The 14,526-nt window shown below is 43.9% G+C and overlaps 1 protein-coding gene across 2 annotated transcripts in view; it reads left to right on the top strand.

Annotated features, from left to right (window-relative positions):
- The first annotated feature begins 545 nt into the window (after positions 1 to 545).
- LOC139609578 (nck-associated protein 5-like) overlaps positions 546 to 14,526 on the top strand; it is a 125,526-nt gene continuing 111,545 nt past the window's right edge. For both annotated transcript variants that reach the window (XM_071464333.1, XM_071464338.1), the window contains exons 1-2: positions 546 to 711; positions 7,559 to 7,661. In XM_071464333.1, the coding sequence (XP_071320434.1) occupies positions 581 to 711; positions 7,559 to 7,661 (234 nt within the window). In that variant the 5' untranslated portion in view covers positions 546 to 580. The remainder of the gene's footprint in view (positions 712 to 7,558; positions 7,662 to 14,526) is intronic.

The following is a 14,526-nucleotide window of genomic DNA, read 5'->3' as shown; positions in this document are numbered from 1 at the left end:
GGTAACACCATCAGAAAAAACAGAGAAATAGCAAAAATTAAACTCCAAACTTGGACTATCTCCTACATGGGATTCCAAGATTAGCTGTTTTTTTGTTTTTGTGTGTGTGTTTTTACCAAAAGAGAAAGAATGCATCCACGTGTCTGCAAGTTATTGGTACCTGCACATAACTGCATGTCCGTCGACGGAGCATTTTGGAGGCAAGTGAGCAACTGTCTTGTCTTGTCAGCGTTTGTGGAGCTGTGTGTGAGAGCGCAAAGGCATGTGTTGTGACTCCTCCAGCCCTGGCAGTTAGTTAATAAACACAGGCCTGTCAACAGCTGCTGGTGATGTAATGTGGAACTTCTCCTCAGCCTCCTTATCCTCCCGCCCCACCCTGCCTCCCTAACTCCCCCCACCACCTCCCTCCTTTCTATTTACAAGTCTTTACTGGGTGTTGCTGCAGACTTCCAGCACTGGCAGTGAATTTAAGAGTGTGCGTGTGTGTGTTTGTACATGTCCCCCCTCCACCCCCACCCCAAACCACCACCACCACCACCACCACCACCACCACCCCTGCAACAGGGGAATTTACGACAGTATGTTTTCAGCTGCCATCAAAGGAAATTCCACATCATCAAGTTGTCTTCCTAACGAAAACACCTCTGAGAGACTTGGAGCTTCAGAGCTGGCTGCAGACCTGTTGAGTGGAGAGGATCCGGCCGGCGCAGAGTAAGTCTGGACCCCTGCTTGTTTACGGGACAGCTTCACCTTCATTCATAGATAGAGCATGAGGGGATGGGTGGCAATTTTAATGCAAATTTGTCAGTTAATCCCAATTTATTTAAAGTGTTTTGCTTGTGTGATTTGAGTAAGGATCAAGATTTTTTAGCCTACGTTTGGCTAACTTTAGTTGTAATTTTTTTTTTAAGAGTTTAGCCAAGGTACAGTAGGTTAAATATTGTTTTTACAGCACTATTCACACAGGATCAATGTTAAGATACTTTACATACGGTAAATTAATGCAATCACTTCAATTAACGCCTTGCTAGCTAATTACCAGCTAATTACAGTAAAGATCAACATCAGAGAGAAAAAAAGCTAAATCCTTGTTAGCCACCTTTCCTAAATATCTGTTGACATCCCAAAAGCTGTAGGCAGCAATTTCAAAACAAGCTATATTAATGTTAATGAACTATTTCCTTGATCTCTTCACACTCAAAAACATTTGATCAATCACAATTAGGATGGAAAAGTTAAAAGTTAGATTATAATGTTTGGTAGTTATACTACATACCCAAAAGATGAAGCCACTTAGCTTTCCTGAATAAAATGCTAAAATGCTAGCAGTAATGTTTTGTTGAAGCACAGTGTTAAAATGCAACATAAGATGATGTAAACAAATAATAAAAAACATGATGGTGATAAGAAAACAGCTGATAAAAACATAGCTATTGACTTTGTGAGGAAAATGATGTCCACAGTACTGCACAGTGAGAGAAAGCATGGACACACTGTTGTTTCTCAAGCTGTCAGCAGCCTGCTGATGAAATGTGTGCGTTCAGTTCTTTAGTGAGCTGCCCATCGCACGATGCTCACATACCAAAGTGAGAGGGGGGCACGGTTGTGTATTTTGATAACAGTAGGAAAATTCCTCTGCCCTCTCTTGGCTTGCTGCATCACCCCTGGGCCTTTGGAGTATATTTTTCTGTCTTTTTTTTCTACCTGAAACGCTATCATGAGAGAGTTCAGCAGAGAGTCAGGCTGTCCGCTGAAGCACGCTGGGTTGCAGGGAAGGGTCCCACGACAGGAAGCTGAGTTGAATTTTTTTCCAGGATGTATATTAAAGCATCCTACGCATCTGGTGGGATAAGCGCAGGGAATTGCAGGGACCCCTCATGAACAGGATGACGACATTGCATTCATTGTTGTTTCAGCTAGACCTCCAACCCTTTCCTTCTTAAACCCCCACATCAGATTGTCTGCTTACCAAACAAGATTTATAACCACTTGGACAAGTTCTGGCAGATTCTTTAACATTAAGTGTCTGAGAGACACATTTTCCTGTTAGCAGATTATTTCCCTTTATTTTGCTTGACATGATTTTGGTTAGGAAGTAATTTAGGTGTTTGCATAGTATAACATCTGAGAACCAGTCTTTTCAGTCTTCTCAGCCGGGCCTCTGAGTGCTGATTGGATGGAGCAGGAGTCATGTTTGACCAGCTTTATTGAACAAGTGGGCGAAGTCAAATATTGATAATGCACTCTTCAAAGTGACAGCCCTTAAAAATGTACCACTAAAGAAACCAAGAAAATCTAAAATCTAAAAATGTGGAGAGCACTTACAAAGACAGAACTGGAGCATCTGGTGATGAGAGGGAATACAAGCGCAGCTGTTAAAAAATGCAGAGCTAGTTGTCACATAACTGTCTCCTTATTGCAAACACGCACCAAATGATTTACAAATGCCTCACAGTCCTCCAGCATGTCTCACAGCTTTGTGACTGCAAAAACATAATGAGGAGCTTCATTGGCACATTTGCAGGATCATCTTTGCTCTTTCAGTCATGTTATCCCTGCCTTTAAGCGTTTGACAGACTAGCATGGAGGCCTTGTTTTGTTAGATGATTGACAGAACATCAGAGCCAGTGTTGAGGAAAAAATGCAGACATTTGTTGGATCCAGATCCTCAAGTGTGGGAATTTGTTTCTTTTCATTGTTTTAGCAAACGGAAACCCTGCTAATGCAGACAAAGCTTCTATTTTTACCGATGTGCAATAATGGGATTATTCATGAGCAGGATAGTTTACAATTAAACCTCTTTCATTCATACCATACTACAATAATCTGGTTTAAATACCAGAAAGACAAACAAGCTCATGCAGCATGATCTCAAAAAAGATAAAGATGTGCACATGTTCTGACTGGCTTTGATTAATGTGATTCAAATGATGAAATTCTCCAAGAAAAACATAATCACTGTTACATAAGGGAGCATTGTGTTGAAATGTGTCTCGCCTGTGTTGCAGCATCAGCATTCATTTTAAAGGGACTGTTAAAATGACCTATTAGCCTTGATGATAAGCCTCTCATTTTCACACCCACGTGATAAATACTTAAATGTTGAATGTGTTATGATTACGAGCATGGTATAAACACTGATGACACTATGGCAGCAGCCGTGAGCGCACGCTGTAAAAATTCAAGGAAAAGACACAACATTCAGCGTAATGATTGGTTTGCCGACACAGTAAGAACAACAGACCAGTGTAAAGTATGGCTTATTGTTCGAGGCTCTCAGACACAGTAATTCCATGTTAGGCTGTGCCAGGCTACAGTTGGTGGTGCCAACTGCACCGGGACACATGCAGAGGCAGGATCAGACAGGCTGGCCAGCAGAGGGACTCAAAACATCCGATCAGCATAGACCATCTGTGCTGCTAGAATACAGATGGACCTCTCTCTCTGCACATTAAACCCCACATCAGACACTTGCATGCTTCAATTTTCTCCTCAGTGAATGGAAAGTAATAGCACCCCCACACGTCCCCTCCCACTTCCCTCGGTGTAGCAGGCGAATTAAAAGCGAGACTCAAACGCATAATCTTCCCGGTCATTCATTCTTCTCCCTGGACATGGCAATCTGGATGAATCATTCAGAAGAAAAATAAAGAGAGAACTGGGCTCTGTACTGTGGGGGGATGCTTCTGCTCTGACCCCGTTTCAGTCTCCCCCTCATTCAAGGCAGGCAGAGACAAAATGAATTGGTTCCTGGGGCAAAAGGGGGTGCACCAATCAATGTCCAACCCCCTCCACTCACCATCCATTTTTAGGAACTGGCACTTCCTGGCATTGCTCTTTTTTTTTTTTCTAGGGCAGTTAGGTATTGATCACAGAGGTCCGAGTCACTATTTAGCCAGGGGGGCTTTTATTTTTGAGACCTCTGTTTTCCAAAAGATTCGTAATAGATGTGAATGCTAATTGAAAACTCCTGCAGAATGCACGTCTGGAATCTGGAGTCCTTGGCTCGCTCGCTCTCATTCTTTTCTTCCAGATGGCCATTTAAATATTTGCTTAAATGTATTTGCTCCATCATTTATTGTATGGTTTAATGTATAACCCATGACTAAATCGATTCACAAAGAAACACTGAATGTAGCTTATCCAGATGGACAGACCTGAGGAAATTCTTTTATTGCAAATTCCACTGCACTTATTCCTCAATGAAGGGTTTTATTTTTTTGGGAAAAGGGCCAAAGTTCAAGCCACTTGATATCTCTGGTTGAACCTACTGTGACAAAGATTTCTTAGTTGTGGCAACTCTTTGCATAGTGTGAAATGAGAATGTGTGTGGGTGAAAGCCTGACTGTATTGGGTACAAAGGGCAGTATTGTCACTTGTGGTGGAGTGTGGTCTCCATAACACTTGGGAGTCAAAAGCCACAGGGTGGAGCAGCAGTGTGTCTTCAGCAGACCTGCTGCCTACTGTATGTGCAGGATTACTCCGACTTCAGTGCCAGTAAAAGGTCAGCGGTTGCAATAAATGCACAGCTGCCTAATTCTTCTCAGCTTACAAAGGAACAGTATCAAATCTGAGTCATGACCATCCATATTCATGGACAATCTGGGCTTATTATCACCATTTATCCGTGAGGCTCACAGTCTGTTTTCAGTACAGCCATCTCTCAATGGGTTTAAGTGTTATCATTAAGCTGTTATCCCCTCACATTATCCCTGTTGTAGTTTGGAGCTGTCTGGGGCTCTGTGACCTCAGCTGGGTCCTCTCTTGTTCCTGGAGCAGATGTTAAAAAAGAGAGTGCCCCCCCCCCCCCCCCCCCCCCCCACACACACACACACACAGCTCCATGTGGGTTGTACACACACACGCAGACACACACACCATCCTGCCGCACCTCCTCCCTTCACCCTGGCATCTAATTAGGCCTACAGCACAAAGACTCCCAGATGTCAGCGTCCTCCTGGCCTCCTTTGATTATATCCTTTCCACCCCACTGACTGGTTTGCTGACTGGCTGGATGGCCGGCTGGAGGCCGTGTGGACTATAGGTGTCGACGCGTGTCACTCTGTGTAGGTCAACACCAGACCGGTTTAACATATCAGTAATTGCTTTAGGTGTAAATCACAGGAAAACAGGAAGGAGGGAGGACAGTCCTGCATGGGCTGGAGCTGCAGAGAGGCTCTATTGTGTCTTAAAAGTAGGCAAAGCGGCATTTATTTCTGTGATATAAGGTATAACTTTATGTAAATAGAAGAAAAAGTCTCATCTACTATTACTCACCAGACCAGTGTCAATGCATATTTAGAACAGCATTTATCATGGCCAACAGTCACTAAGTGTTTCATTTCCTTTAAAACCAAGTAACCAAGAAGCTCAAACAACGTGTGGACAGTCAACAAGTTTGTCGGCTGAGGCAAAAAGTGGTCTTTTACAGACATCAACTTTCAACAGCCAATCACATTTCCACGCCTCCATGAATACTGGGTCTGCCCAGCGAATTCTTAATGGATGAGATGTTGATCACCAGTTCTGTGGAACATATTTGACGGCCGAGGAGTAAATGTCTCCACAGTATTTGGAGAACTGTTGCATAGCCTCAAACAATAGAGCTTCATATATAAATAAGGAAATTAATCTACATCTTTGTTGTCGATCAAACAGTTATTATTCTTGCATTTTGAAACGTGTATACTGTTTAATACATGGAAAGTGAAATCAAACCATTACTGACAACTACTGCATCTACATTGCTGTAGGGTCTGACATGTAAACTCAAATCAGCCTGTTGGAGCTTAAGGGCAACTGACAGCATCAAGACTAAGTGTCACTTGGTTTGTTTAACTGTCAAAGGTAGGAGTTTTCCTGGGTTTTACTGCTTCCCCTTATCTGAATGCCCCTGATATCTGGCTTTTAATGTGTTTGCTTAATCTTTATCTCTTCCGATCCATGCACTACCTCATCCCTCACACTTTCTATACCCTAAGGAAAATGTTGTCAGTGTTTTCTATATTGAGTCTGGGCAATCAGGCGCAGTGCTATAATCCATTTTAATCATCTACTCTAAATTTCCTATAACCCCCCCCCCGCCTCAATCTCTGCGTCCAAGGGATTACTTCCTCCTCTAATCTCCAGCGGAAAGGGACCAAACTGAAATGTAATCTAAACATAGACTATTTCATCTGATGCAACACACTTGCACAATTAGTCATTACAAAGCCAAAGAGGGAGAGAGAGAGACAGGCAGGACTCTGATGTTTCTGTGTCATTAAAGACATTGCGTTTCACATCCTGTTCACTGATTAGACAACTTCCTTCTACCCTAGATGGCCTGGGGGGGGGGGGAGTATTCAGAAATGGGGCAGACAGAGACTGTGTTGCGTTTAGAAATATAACATCAGGTCTGGATGAAAACTCGGCGGCCGATCCTGCGTGCAGTCTGATGTTTGCGGCTTCATGTCAATAAGTTTGGACTCGGCAGATTGGCAGTGGATGGAACATGTCATGTTGATGTGTGGGGATGTTTGACAAGTGCAGTCACGCTGCTGAAGCTTTAGACAGGGTGTAACAGATATAGCCCTCAGCAGATGCAAAAAGGGGCTTTGGGAGGCTGTTTGGGAGCCGTTGTTGCATAAGTAGGTTTGTGAGGCAAGTAAACATAAGGTTATTACTGTTGCAGGCCAAAAAACAAGTCAAGTCATCCTCCATAAATCATACTAACCAGTGTAGTTAATGAATAAATTAAACTCTTTAAAACTGTGTTGTAATGACTTTATTAAGTTATATTAATAATGTCCCAAACAATTAAAATGAAAAACACAGATGGACATAAAATGCCCTGATTCATTTTTAAAGTCATTCATTCTAATCTAGTCCAATTAACCTGATTTATATGGTGGACTTCAACATGGCCACTGTAGGTGTCATCAGTCTTGTTACGTAAGACACATCCGGGATTTATCCACGCACTCATGCACACAGTAATACAAGCTGTGTCGCACAGAGAAGGCCTCTGACCCCGAGGCGTCCATCAGACGACCTTTGACCCTGTCCTCACCAACGAGGAAGTGCTGTGCTTACTCTGTGCACCACTAAAGCCGTGGGCTCTTTGTAAAGGAGTAGTATGCGTGAAGTGAAGTGTTTATCTTCTGCTGTGGCCTCAGTCAGGCCAGGTCGGACTGGTTCCCAGCGCTGTTTGGAGAGGCCTAGAAAAACAAAAGGGCTGAAGCTTGGGGTTCGGGTTAGGTCGGAGGGTGGGACGCGCGGGTGACGGCGGTGGCAAGTTGCAAGATCTAGCTGGAGCTTAGTGATCCCAGAGTCCTGTCAGGCCTGAGGAAGGCTCCATACTTCTGCTCCCTCTCTAGCTTTTTTTGAGCGAAGGCACTGCTGTTGAAAGTGAAAGGAACGGGAGAGCGCTGCCTCTGCTGCTGCTCTTGACTTGGACTCTGATCTCATGTGAAAGGTGAAAGCCCTCCTAACAGCAGAAACGTGACCTGCCGGACATGAGGTACTCCTTGTTGACTTTCTATCTCTCCTACTCCTCCCCCCTGTCCCCTCCCTCCAGGGCTTCCCAGGTGTGTGGATCGCCGCAGGGCGGAGGGACCATGAACAGACACCTGGAGAGCAGAGAGCAGTTAAAGAGATTGTCTCTTGACAGCGGCCTGCCGGTAAGTCAATCCCCAACACGACCACCACCACATGTTAGATTCAGCCTCATTTAGACAGGAAGTAGACGTTGTGGAATGACCTTTTGGGCTTTAGCGTCTTGCTCAAAGGGAAATGTTCAGAAATAGCTTTTAATGTTTCTCTTAGGTTAAAATGGTTGAAGTGTTTGTAGACTCTTACATGAAGCACTCTGTTCTGCTGCAGCCTTTCCCACCGGCCTCCACTGTCTTTAAAGTGAGTCATTCTTAGGATTTGGTGTTGTCTTTGGGACCACACTGTCATGGTTTGTTTGGACTGTGAGTTCCTTGCTGGTGACACAGTATATTTCTGTTCATGGTTCTCTTTTGTTTCTTCACACATAGCGGCTACCACTGCTCATGCTAACCATCCAGTCTGTCCTTTGTTTATTCTGCTGGCAATGAAAAATGCTTCACTTCCTGTGCTCGGGCAAATCTTTCCCAGGAAATATCCACTTTCACTGAGGGTTTAGAACAGAAAGGAAAATGTCAAAGCTCTTCTGATTAGAGTGTAGATGAATTACTTTTGTGTTCTATCAATCAGACAAAAACTGTAAAGAAAGTGCACATGAATGAAAATGTCAATGTTGCTCTAATATTCAAGCATTAGGACCAAGTGCACACATATACAGACACATCCACGACTCAAGAGACAGGGAGAGAAAAAACAGCCCCCCCCATGGCTGTACTTGTGAAACACACTGTGGCTGCCGGTGATTGACAGGCTTATCTCTATGCCGCGCTGCACTTGTGAATCACAGGAGTGGAAACTTGTTTTGGCTCAGGGTTAACTGAAGGTGAATCTGCTCGCGAGTGCCTCTTTGGAATGTCAAGTGCAGCCATATAGTGGCTGCTGTGTTGTGTCTGCACGGGAGTAAAGAAGCTTAAACGCCCCCCTCCAGTGCATACTGTACGGTCACTGCACAGGAAATAGTAAATCAAGACGCTTAAAATAGCATTTTGATATAGACAATGCAGAAGTCATCAAAGACACAGTGGTTGAAGTCTTCAGTCACTCAGGCTGTTTTAGGCTTTAGGCTGTAAAACCATTAAGTAATATACAGTCATAAGCTGCATTTCTGGGCCTGTTTTGTTGTTCAGGGTGTGCTTTGTTGCACGTTACCGCCTGTGAGGCTTTAATGAAGCCGAAACATGTCAACATGCTTTATTGACTATACCTGACTTTATGACTTGCTGCTGACCTACCTTAGAGAGCCTTGGTGAACAGATCTGTTTCTTGCATGGTTCTTTTTTCCTTACAAATGTATTTAATATAATTATATGATTTATTTAATTTACAAATATCCATCTGTAATATTTGCAGTGTGTCCAAGGTCCAAGTTGACGTCTTTAAATATGTTGCTTTGTCCAACCAACAGGCCTTTCAGAGGCTGAAAAAAAACATATGTTTTTTGTTATTTTTGCCAACTGACTAATCGATTAACTGTTGCAACTCTACCAGGAACAACTGTTGTAGCATCTGACTTGAAATTACGCAACATTCACTAGTTTCGATGCCGATACTTTCACCTGTCATCCAGATGTCCACGGCCTCAACTTCTCCCTTGATCTCAAACGGCAAATGGGAAATATGGGAAAATCACAGACTAGATTGACGTCAGGAAACTAAATCATAAATACAAATCATATGTAATTCAAAGAACATCAAAATTTAATCCATCAGTATAAAAACAAATCTGGATGTTGATGTCTCTTTTGGGATTTGGGACACAGACGCCAAAGTCTGTCAATCATTTCCTCCTTTAACAGCGACATGAGAGTGAATCTGGAAGGCTCATACTTGGACTGACACACTTGAATCCTCTTGGTGAGACAAGACACTCCCTCATTTATAATTCATTCACAGCGGGTTAGCTTTGTCACTGTGTAACTTCTGTGACACAGTAGGCGATTAGCAGTTGATGTGGTTTCTTATCTAATGACTGTGTGATTCATAAAGGCTTCCCGAGCATTATCGCCGCTGCTAATCGTTATTGTGCGATACGAGACGTACTGTAGCTTTAATTGCTTTAATTGGATACACGGAGACCTGATTTACTGTGAAGCTGAAAGTAGGTCATATTTGTGATATGGGTTTGTGATTCAACATGCTCACATTTGTCCACTCAACTATACATGCATGCAGCATTTTTCCCCTCATTTTCCATGTTTTCCCTCTTCTCTCCTCTCTTGTGCACTCATCTGTTTCTCTCTCTCTTCTCTTCCTGTGCACTCATTCACTTGCTCCTCACAATTAAGTCCGTCTCTATGTCTTACTTCATCTTTTTCCTCTTTCTCTCCACTCCCCCAGTGATTTGTTCTCACTCGGGGCAGCAGGAGCATAAGGGTGCTGGGCTGTTTTAATAGTGGGACATGAGGAAGCCCAGAGCATTTTGGGGGACGTCCAGCATAGATCTGGTGGCAGTGTGCAGATTTGATTCCATGGCATGGTCAGCCATGAAATGTGCACATTGCTTTCTTTTGTGTAGCAAATTTGAAGATGAAGAAGTTTGATTCAAGTGAAGTGAGTGTAATGGCTCAACACATGCACATATTGTATGTTTTCTTGGTGTTAGAAAAGGCAAATAGGACTTATCACTTTCAAAACCAGTGGATCCTTGGCACCCAGCACTTAATTTGAAATGATTTTATTTCATCAAAATAAGCGTTTGTTGTTTGTTGTTCCATCATTTTGAACGTGATGTTATGTTTATGATGTGCAGTTGTTTAAAAAGGGTTAAGGCATAAGAGTTACCGGTTGTTGTTCTTGTCTGTGGTCCAATGAGCTTTTGTTCAGCCGCAAGACGTTTTAATTTGAGGCCACTGAGTTTAAGTTTGTCTCCAAACTCCAACCTGGGTCTTTGTCCTTCCCAGCGCTGATGGGGGACATGATGTCTCTGGCCCTTGTGGCCCTGCTGGCCCTGGCACAGATAAACCTACTAAGTCCTGTAAACACTCCTTTTCCTGGGAGGATATGAGCCTCTGATACATTTATTTTTTCAGGCATCTGAGAAAACACCAGAGGACGGTTTGTGACATTCCGTCAGACGACAGGCATGAGCTTCCATGTTCTGGTTTTCCCTCTCTCTGTCACCTGCGAACCAGTTTTGGCCAGTTGTCTGAATTTACATGATGCATGTCTGCTAACAATGCGTTTTACATAACATGGTGTCTGACCTGGATAGATTACCCTCTGTGAACCAGGATTTTGACAGAGTGCTGCTCACTCAGTTTTATCACAAGGTTGTCACCCTTTTAGCGGAAGATTACACACAAAGTGGTTGACCTTGTTTTGTTGTTTTCATGCATTTTAGCCGTTCCATGTGTTTCACGGCTTGTTAAGATGACGAACATGAGAGGTTTTCCACTGGGGACGACCCTGACGGATTTTCAGTTCGCACTAGCACAGAAAGCTCGAGACTAAATACCATATGTCAGCTGAGGAGCAGGTAAAATATTTATATCTGCTCCTCTTTGGATGGATTACATGGCCTAGCTTCATACAAAGCTTCTATCAATCATCTGTGGGTGATTTGGTGAACATAGAGCTTGAATGTCAGTCTGGACCACCACCTCACACATGTATAATGCATTGAGCCAGCATATGTTTCCTCAATGTACGCAGGCTTGGTTTAGGGCAATATTGCCGGGTGTGTTTGCACCAGAGCTGCTCAAAGCCACAGTCTTCATTCAAATAAGTAATTGCCTTGAAGTCTTTGTGTTCGATTGTGTGTGGCATTGTGCATTTGTGAGTGAAGGGAGTGGACACTTAGTCAGCGTTATCAGCATTTTATTGATGTGCTTCTTCACAGCGCTCCTCTGCTGTGACAGGAAATAGGTTGGGTTGGACCATCTAATCTGATTCAGGTTATGGAGCTCAGGGATGGCTCAAAGGAGCAGCAGATACAGCAGCGCTCGCGAGTAACTGGGGCACCACTGGCATTACATAACTGCCATGTTGCTGGGTTGATTCTGCGCCTCTATTTATTTTTATCATTTGATGCCCGCCTGCGGATGAGACTCTCTTCGTCATGCAGGGATGTGCACGGTGAGCCCGATGGCCGTGCATGGTCTGCGAGCTGTTGCTAGCTGCCGCCAGCTTTAACTAGGTCACCACAGAAGCTCTGTCAGGGGTCTATCCTATATGCTAGGGGCTATCACCGGGGTTTACTGCAGAATGTCTACGGAGGTAAACACTCACAAACATATACAGTGGAAAATGTTTAGAAATAACCAGAGACACTAAAGGCATGAGGACTGTGGAGGGTAATCTACCAACGGATCATCTGTGGTGCAAATGAATCAGAAGGTTCCTCTTGTTTGATTGATTGTACTTGCAGGGGCCTAAGATTAGGTCATGGAAGGCTGGAAATCATTGATGTCGTGGCATTGATAGATTTCATCATTTGATTTGCAGCTGTTGGAGGCAGGAGAGTTGAAATTTGGACAATGTGGTGAAGACTGGGTACAGCTGAGGTGGAGCAAACACATGCTGTCAGGAGCTTTTTTGGATGTCTCAGGTTTTTGGAAGTAAAAGTCCCATTCATTTTATATTATTTCATGTTAGGTGACTGTCAGCTGAAGAAGAAGAAGAAGAGGCTTGATTGAACAAAGCTCTCCTCTGTCAAACAGCAGTGGAAACACTCAAAAACTGTGTTGGATAAGGTTCCTTGATAAAAAGTCATAAATACACCCTTGTATCCATACAGTTATGAGTTAACTACAACTCTCAAGATGCAGTTCAGTAAGAACCATCCATTCACAGAGCTTATGTATGCCACTAAAGGTAAGAACTTATTTTGTAGGTTGGGTGAGGAGCTGTTAGTCTTTGGTACAAGTGATCAAGGAACAGACTATAGTATTGTGCACTTTAATTTGAAATGTGGAGTGGAGGTTGGGTTTACGATTGATGCAGATCTGTCCTGACTGTTGTTTAGAAGTTGATCTACTTTCAGTCACGTCTTTGGTGAAAGCACGCGGCCTCGGTGTGGTTCAGGACTGAACACAAACACTGTTGGAAGCAGGAATGTGGAGAACAGAACGTGCAGAGAGCTGGAGGCTCTGCCCATTTTCACACCTACGTGCACCTGGCCTCACTGTCAGATTGCGGTTTTTTGGAAAGTTACAAAGTTTGGCGCAACACAGACCTCGCATATCCAACCGGAGATGAAAGGACCTTCTAAACTGGCTATAAGTTTGTAATCACCGTAAGGCACTTCAACATTCAAGCTTGTGATGGCTGGTTGGAGTGGATGTGATTAATGTGTTGCCAACAGATTGGATGCCTATCATTGCCAAAAATGCACTCCTTCGTAGCTTTGATTTAATTCATGTCTGCACCAATTGCTTAATTCCTCTGTCTCATTTCCATCTAACAAAAGAGCCTCGTGTGCTTCTATCTAAGATGTGTGTATCTAATGCATTTCCTCAAACCACAAAGTCATACTGATCAAACCCAAGGATCCTTAAATTGTTGAGAGCATGTTCTTATTTTCTCTTCAACACCCTTTCCCCTGCCAAAATGTATAATGTGTGCAGCAGTGCAATCATGCTCAGAGATAATTGATAACAAAAGGCCAAATTGAAAACACTCTGCAGGGGAGGGTTAATAATCAAGTGCTCCACATTACTGATTAAACGCTTGCTGCATAGTTGTGAGTTGTATTGAATTAACAGCATGTGGTACTGCTTTCCTGTTTATCTCCAAAGTATTTGGACTAAATCCCCCTGGCTTTTGTCAAGCCTCCTCCTCGTATAAAATCTTTTACGTGCTGATTTGCTGCCATGCTGTTATATCAGACTGCAACTTGTTTCATTGGCCCATTCGCCACCGGCCAAAGTGAGACGATAAAATTGTCCCAGAAACAAGCTCCAAAACAGACAAATTAGTTTGGTTTATGCTAAATTTAAGTGCAAATGAATTAGATGGCAAGCCAGCATGGAGTCCGTTTGGCAAAATTGGATTTCCTCCCCCTCCTCCCCCCACAGCCCATTACAGCTGGTTGTTACAATGCAGAATGGAGACATAAAACTAAGCAGGGGGGCTAACTCTGGAGCTGGATGGGAAGAAATGCTCAGTCTAATCTGATTGGCTCCCACATCGTCAGGCAGACAACTGGAGAAGTTTGATATTATTACTGAGCAGCTCAAACTAATTGAGCGTAATTATACAGTAGAAATCCACCCACAATGCCATCCTCAGCTCGGGCCCCGTTCTCGCGCCATGTGTACTACAGGATGCCAAGCTCAGGGGACGAGTGCTCCCTCAGTGCGCACTCAGTGTCAGCTTGATTCTTGAGTAACTGGTGTAAAGTGTGGCTCTGAGGCCGAGGCTGATTGGACAATTTGATCGGAAGCCAGTTACATAAAAAGATTTAGACTCTTCTTGGAGCAGCCTCTGCTTTTTTTTTCTCAGAGCGCTCAGTCTCTCACACTTCATCTCGAGTGTTTAAATGAAGTTTCTCAGCAGGGGCACACCAGCCTCCGGCCGGGCTTCTGACAGCTCCCTCAGCGTGCAGGTGACATACCACACATACCTGGGCTCGCCGCGTGGGTAGCCACGGGGCCGCGGGGTGTGGGAACCCGGCAAACTCTGGGACTCTCGTTGACTCTGAGAGGCAGAGGAGGTGGCGCTTTCCCTCCTCTTGTCTCATGGGAACCGTCTCCTCTGTCATGAACCCCACGAGGAGCAATTACAGCCTTGGCTTTTCCCTAGACTCCAGTCTGAAACCCGACAGCTTCCCCCATAACCAACCACACGCTGTGGATAAGACTAAGCGGCCTCCATCCGCTTGTAAAATTGGTTTAATAATTGTCGAGGCTGTGTTGATACGAGCCACTCGTCTGTTTT

Source organism: Trachinotus anak, unplaced genomic scaffold (genome assembly GCF_046630095.1).
Source record: "Trachinotus anak isolate AG129_WGS33_773 ecotype Australia unplaced genomic scaffold, CSIRO_AGI_Tana_v1 ptg000026l, whole genome shotgun sequence".
Classification (NCBI taxonomy): Eukaryota; Metazoa; Chordata; class Actinopteri; order Carangiformes; family Carangidae; genus Trachinotus; species Trachinotus anak.
The sequence above is the reverse complement of the archived record's forward strand: the minus strand, read 5'-3'. Positions and strand labels throughout refer to the sequence as shown.